At 48.2% G+C, this 6,376-nt stretch overlaps 2 protein-coding genes across 14 annotated transcripts in view; one reads left to right on the top strand and one right to left on the bottom strand.

The window, feature by feature from the left end:
* Positions 1-5,428, bottom strand: part of Tlcd3b (TLC domain containing 3B) — a 22,488-nt gene extending 17,060 nt beyond the window's left edge. The window contains exon 1 of one of the 2 annotated variants that reach the window (XM_031388302.1): positions 5,320-5,428. The gene's annotated coding sequence lies outside the window, so the exon portion shown is untranslated. Of the gene's footprint in view, positions 1-2,203; positions 2,300-5,319 lie in introns of those variants that run through there. The other variant, XM_031388303.1, reaches the window with a different exon arrangement.
* Positions 5,429-5,701: 273 nt separating this feature from the next.
* Positions 5,702-6,376, top strand: part of LOC116102976 (uncharaterized LOC112694756 homolog) — an 8,484-nt gene continuing 7,809 nt past the window's right edge. The window contains exons 1-2 of one of the 12 annotated variants that reach the window (XM_031388311.1): positions 5,702-5,815; positions 6,029-6,064. In XM_031388311.1, the coding sequence (XP_031244171.1) occupies positions 6,059-6,064 (6 nt within the window). In that variant the 5' untranslated portion in view covers positions 5,702-5,815; positions 6,029-6,058. The other 11 variants (XM_031388307.1, XM_031388312.1, XM_031388308.1 and 8 more) reach the window with 11 other exon arrangements.

Below are 6,376 nucleotides of genomic sequence, written 5' to 3'. Positions count from 1 at the left end.
TCCTGGAACTCACTCTGTAGACCAGGGTGGCCTCGAACTTAGAAATCCACCTGCCTCTGCCTCCCAAGTGCTGGGATTAAAGTGCTGGGATTGAGCTGATCTCTGGATCTCTCACAATGGTGAAAGAAAAGAATCAATTCCATAGAGTAATCCTCTGCCTTCCACACTTGTACTGTAGCACACACATAGACACCAGTTCTCTCACACACAAATCACACACTTACACAATAATAATAATGTTTTTTTAAAGGGGCAGAAAAAGCAAAAGTATAGAAAGAAAACTAGAAGGAAGATAGTGTATTTGAACTCTGGTGTGTGTGTGTGGGGTGTGTGTCTTTGTGTTTGTGAGTATGTGTGTCTGTATGTTTTGAGTATGTGTGTGTGTCTTTGAGCATGTGTCTATTTGAGTGTGTGTTATCTTTGAGTATATGTGTGTGTGTGTGTTTGAGTGTATGTATGTGTGTGTTCTGGCTAAACTGGTATGCCACCTAAAATGAACTCAAGATGGGGTACCCTCCACCCCACTGCACAGTTCAAGTGTTCCAGAAATCTTTGGTCATGCTGGCTTGTAGAGGAAGAGAGTAGCCACCAGCCTGGGAATGTAACCAGGAAGCTTTCTGTGCACTCAGCATAGCCTGTGAAGAGGCAGTGTTCCAGTACCCCGCTCCCCGCCCCCAGCCTAACTCACCAGGGAAGCCTCTCCCCCTCCAGGACTCTACCATCTGTGCAGACCTTGCCTGTAGGTTCCTCTGGGCCTGGGGTTTACCATTTCCTTTTGCTTTAGGTTCCCTTGTCCAAGGGCTCCAGGTTCATCCTGGACTCAGGCAGATGGCAGATCGGAGAGCATGCAGCTGTGGTGTCACCAAGGCTGTGAATAAGTAACCACTGAGCAGCCTGTGGTGTCTGTTTCCCACCTGACACTGTGGCCTGGGGCCAGAGTATTCATTATTTAGGTTTTTTTGTTGTTGTTGTTTATTTGTTTTTATCTGTCCTGCGTTAGTACAGTCCCAAGCAAGAAAGGTCCTCCCCTTTCTCCTCACACCAGAAAAGTCTGAAGTATGCGGACGGTGAGATGGAGACAGACAACTGTGGATTTGCTAATCTGTTCCATAGTTCGTCTATGTGTGATCTTGGCTGTTTCAGAAGCTTTCTGAGCCTCTGTCATGTGACCTGGGTCTGAATCCTGGCTTTGCCACTCTCATGCCAGGAGTACTTGTGTGACTCAACTCCCCTGAGCCTTGGAATGCTTATGTGTGAATAGAGACACTAGCAGCAAGTCTACAAAGGGCTTCTGGGAACGATGCAGAAAGGTAGGCAGGCATAAAGCACAGCTCCTGTGTGAGATCTCACTGTGTAGTCACCAACAGTGTCTGATTGCTTGTTTTCTATGGGACTTGGGATTAAAGCAAAAGAGACTTGTGAATGCTTTGAAAATACTCTACCATTGAGCCACCCTGCCCCCAGCCTGTGAGACAGGGTTTTACTGTGTCGCGCAGACTATTCCCAAACGAAGGGCCCTCCTGTCTTTTCTGCCCATATGCTGGGACCACAGGTATGAGAGCCAGCTAACTTGGCCCAGGGCAAGTGTAGGTTCTTCTTCATCCCCCTAGGGAATGAAGGTCCTAGACAAGGGCCTTCGTTTTCATTTTAGGAATACTGAGAAAACTCTCTCTCTCTCTCTCTCTCTCTCTCTCTCTCTCTCTCTCTCTCTCCCTCTCCCTCTCCCTCTCCCTCTCCCTCTCCCTCTCCTCCCTCTCCCTCTCCCTCTCTGTGGTTGTGTGGTATATATGTGTGCAGTATGTATGTGTGTGTATGTTCCTGTGTGCCTGTGTCATGTGTGTTTGTGTTTGTGTGTATGTTTGTGTAGATGCATCCTTACTACAGTGTGTGTGTGTATGTGTGTGTGTGTGTGTGTGTGTGTGTGTGTGTGTGGTATGTATGTAGAGATCAGAGGAGTTAGTTCTTCCTTCCTGTCTGGGGTGGAATTCAGGTCATCAGATATCCATATGTATACCTGCTAAGCCATCTCATCAGCCCTGGAACCTTTTCTTAGTATCTAGAAGACAACGCTTTCTAATAGCCAATGGAAAGGTTGAAATGATTAGACCAGAATGCTACTTGCTTGGGTCTCTTCTCAATGTCACATCCAAGCCTGCTGCAGCTTCCTTCACTTTCTGGTCCCTCTATATGTCCCATCTCTTACCCAGGCCATGACGACTGGGAACAGAACATGGTGTCATCCTTTTCTCACTTTTCTGGGTCAGTTCAACACTCCCTGTGATGCTCTCTGACATCCCCAGCTTTGAACTTCAGGTAGAAGGAGTCATGGCAGCTATTGGCTATGGTAAAGTCAGTGTCTCCTTACCTCCTACTAATAGGATAATGTGGGTAGAAGTGGGGCCTTGGCAAAGTGAGGCACATAGATCATCTCTCTTATTGGCTTGTCTGGTGTCTGCCCTCCTACACACTGGAGGAACCAATGGCAGGAACAGAACACCATCAGCAGTGCGTCTGGCCACTGCAGACCATGGGTGTGCCTGGGGCCCTTGCCAAGGCTTGCATCTCTCTGTTGGAAGGGGCTGAAAACAGGCAGGGAGGAAGCTTATATCGTTAGAGGTCTTTCCTACAGAGATGGAAACGGGCCTCATCCTGGTCCTTGAGACTCAGAAAAAAAGAATCTCAAGGAGGCGATCTGATACTGCTTCAGGTGAACAAGATTACACCAGGGAGGAGCTGAGCACTTGTCCATGCTCAGTCATCCCCGAGAAGGCTGGGGGTGGCAATATGACTGAAGGCTGAAGGGAGATTCAGGACCTAGGGGCTGTTGTGTGGTACAACTTTTCCTAGGAAAACACATCTCAGAGAAAGAGCTCAGGATAGACCAAAGTACAGATACCACCAAAGTCCACGTTGAGGAACCAATCGGTTTCATTGGGGCTGCTTACAGAGATATGGATGAGGGGGTACTTACAGGAGTACAAATGATGCAAGGACATCTGCATCACCAAAGCCCACCCCAGGATAGGTTGCAGCTCACAAAAGCTAGAACCTGGAGCACAGTGCACAGCCTGCACACAGCTCAGCCAGTTGGAGAATGTCCTTTCCAAATGACTCAGTTGCTCTAAACCTATTGGTCTCAAGAGTCTTCTTCATAGCTTGTCTGGTCTGAGAGAGATTCTCGGCTTTTCTTGCTCACTCTGGAAAGGAGGCGCCTAGTGAATCTAGTCAGATTCAGGGACTTCCTGAAGCTGTGTCAAGTTTATCTTCCTGTTTAAAGAGCTTCCTTGCAGGATGGAATGCTTTGGACCCTTCAAGCACAGACCCTGACAATTTCTCTAGCTATCTTTCGGTAAAAGAAAGCCCTTGAGGCCTGGTGGTGGTGATCTATGCCTTTAGTCTCAGCACTTGGGAGGCAGAGGCAGGCAGATCTTGAGGCCAGCCTGGTATATAGAGTGAGTTCCAAGACAGCTAGAGCAGCATTGTGAGACAAAAGAAAACAAGACAACAGCAATAGACAAACGAACAAAAAGGAAGCTCAGGGAACTCAGGTGTAGTAAGTATATTCAGGGAAAGAAGGAGGTGGGTAGTGGTGACACTGTGTCCGAGGCCTCCACTGTACTTGTGTTTCTGTGTGTACATGTGCATGTACACACAAGCACGTATGTACAACCAGAAAGTTTAGGAGTGACTAAGGGAAGCTGAGCACATGAAAAACCAAGGGAACAGTTCTTCAAGAGAAAGAACAGGAAGAGTGTTCTAGGTAGAGGGCTCAGCATCTCCAAGGCTGTAGAGCTGAGACTCTGGGAGGTGCCAACCTCCCTTCGATATATCTTATGTGGGGCACTAAGAGAACTGATCAGGCACAAAATCACATCTGTTTATATTTGCATGTATGTCCTGGCCTCCCATTAATGTCAGCAGGAGGGAAAGAGATTTACTTTACTCTTGGAGCTCTGGAGGGAAGTTGGAGGATGCTCAGAGTGGATGGTGTTGAGTCTGTAAGGCGGTTTTATACTGCAGTCAGTGGTATTTGGTAGTTTAAAATAGAAAAGGAGTATGATCAGGTGTGAAGATGACCTGGCTGCTCATGCCTGTAAAATCCCGGCACTCAGGGTAAAGCCCAGACCAAACTGCACTACAATGTGAGTTTCAGGCCAGCCTGGGTTACAGAATGAGACCTTGTCTTATTTATCTTTTTTTTTCTTTAGTATTCTTAAACATTTTAAGATTTATTTTTATGTATATGGGTACACTGTAGCTGTACAGATAGTTGTTAGCCTTCATGTGGTTGTTGGGAATTGTATTTTGGACCTCTGCCCATGCTCCTGGGAGACCTTGTCTTAGCAAACAAAATACAAACATAAAAGAAGGGGAAAAAAAGGTCCGATGTGGTTGGTAGGAAAACTTACTTTAGAGAAGCCTTTTGTTTGTTTTGTTTTGTTTTTTTTTTTGAGATGGGGTTTCTCTGTGTAGCCCTGGCTGTCCTGGAACTCAGTCTGTAGACCAGGCTGGCCTTGAACTCAGAAATCCACCTGCCTCTGCCTCCCAAGTGCTGGGATTAAAGGTGTGTGCCACCACTGCGCGGCAAGATGGAAGTTTTATTTTCTGAGTGCTCAGGGAGGTGGGCAGTTCAGAATCTGATCCCAATTCCCAAAGGGAGATTGTATAATATTTTTACAGGATGGGAACACAAAGTGAGGGGGAAGAGGGTAGGCTGTTGCATTGACCAATTATATTTTGACATAAAGGGATAAAAAAGGAAGTTAATGTTGGTGACTGGGCCTTATCTGGGTCACCTGGTTTCAGAATCCTTGAGTCAGCTTTTGCAGCCAAGTCCCCTCCTGGACTCTGGTCTGGAATTTCGAAGTGATAAGGGAACAAAGGAGTGTGCAGGCTGAACTAGGCAATTAAGTCAAGACAAGTAAGTACACGTTTATGACCTGTGTGCCTTAGTTTAGATAATTGGATAACAGTATCTTCCTTCTTTACATTCTTTACTGGCTAACAGACAAACATGAAATATCTGAAGAAGCAGGATAGGAGTTGGGTTCCGGGGCCTGGGAACATGAATTAAGTTTTGATTCTGCCATCAAGGCGGAACTCATTCCTGAGATGGCTGAACTCAAGAAACTACTTCCTAACAGAAATCACTTCGAAAATAATGCAAAAAGCAGGGGGCTGGGAGGGGCTGAGGGGAGAGGAGAGTAAAGCTGTGGAAGTGAGACAAGTGTAAAAATATTGATATTTCCATACAGTTAACGAGGGAAGAATGGGTAGGCTTTGAGTAAGAGGAATTGGGTGCATAGTGTGTTCCCTCACTTGCAAGCTTTTATCTTGAGACACCGCTGCCATTTAGAACATCTATCCTTTTCGTGGGAGCAGGAGAGTTTTCCTCCTAGTCTCCAGTTAATTCTTCTCTGGTTCTTCTGCGGAAAAAAGTAAAGTTTAAAAACACAGTATGTCTGAGGCAGATAGTTCCTCCTTTGCAGAAGAGGGAGTGGACCCAGCCTGCCTCCTCCGACATCCAGCATTCGACGAGCATCTCTCCCGGGCCAGCGGTGGTGAGAGTGTCTAGTTCCGGAGGAAAAACTGGGAGCTGGCGGTTACCTAGGGTAAATGGTCGAAGAAGGCAGGGCCAGTACAATGAGGCGGGAATAGAGTGTTTGGATCTTTGCGGCCGCCGTAGTCGCAGTACTACGATCCCCACGGCAACGGCAAGAAGCAGCGCCAACAGTCTGGGCGGTGCTGGCGCCTTGAGGGTTCGGACCCTAGGCGGCGCGGAATCTGTAAACTGCCGGCCGCCCGGTGGTTGTAGGTGCTGTGGCCGCGTGGCCCGAGGGAGCGGGAACCTGGGAGCTGTGGAGGGCGTGACCCGGCCGGAGGGGAAGGCGTTGGCTCCCCAGACCCCCGCCTGTCCAGTCTCCATCTGTGGGTCTCAAGGTCTCCCACGCAGAACGAGAGAAAGAGATTGGGTACCCCGGATTAAGGGTACTCGATCTTCGAGCCTAGAATCTTCTCTCTTCTGCAGCTCCTGGACAGACTGGCGTTGCCCAGCCCCATGGACGTGAGTCCAGTGCTCTGTGCTCATCCGCCTCTGAGCTCGGACTAGGGAGGAAGCTTTCTATCCAATAAAAAGTCTTCTGGCTCAGGACAAGAGCTATGATGAGACAATGCCCGGGATGGACTTCTCTCCAGAGGTGGCACGGTTCTGGGATTCCTAGCAAGACAGTTTTTACTAGCACTCAGGGAGACAGACAGCAGTACAGTCAGAGGCCCAGGAGCCAGAGAGAGGAGGGAGCCTCCTATTAGCCTCCTGCTTAGACTTCATCGTGATTGCCGGATAAGGGGTGGGGGGTAGAGGCGTAGCGTGGGGGGG

The sequence above is a fragment of the Mastomys coucha genome, unplaced genomic scaffold (assembly GCF_008632895.1).
Source record: "Mastomys coucha isolate ucsf_1 unplaced genomic scaffold, UCSF_Mcou_1 pScaffold21, whole genome shotgun sequence".
NCBI lineage: Eukaryota > Metazoa > Chordata > Mammalia > Rodentia > Muridae > Mastomys > Mastomys coucha.
The sequence above is the reverse complement of the archived record's forward strand: the minus strand, read 5'-3'. Positions and strand labels throughout refer to the sequence as shown.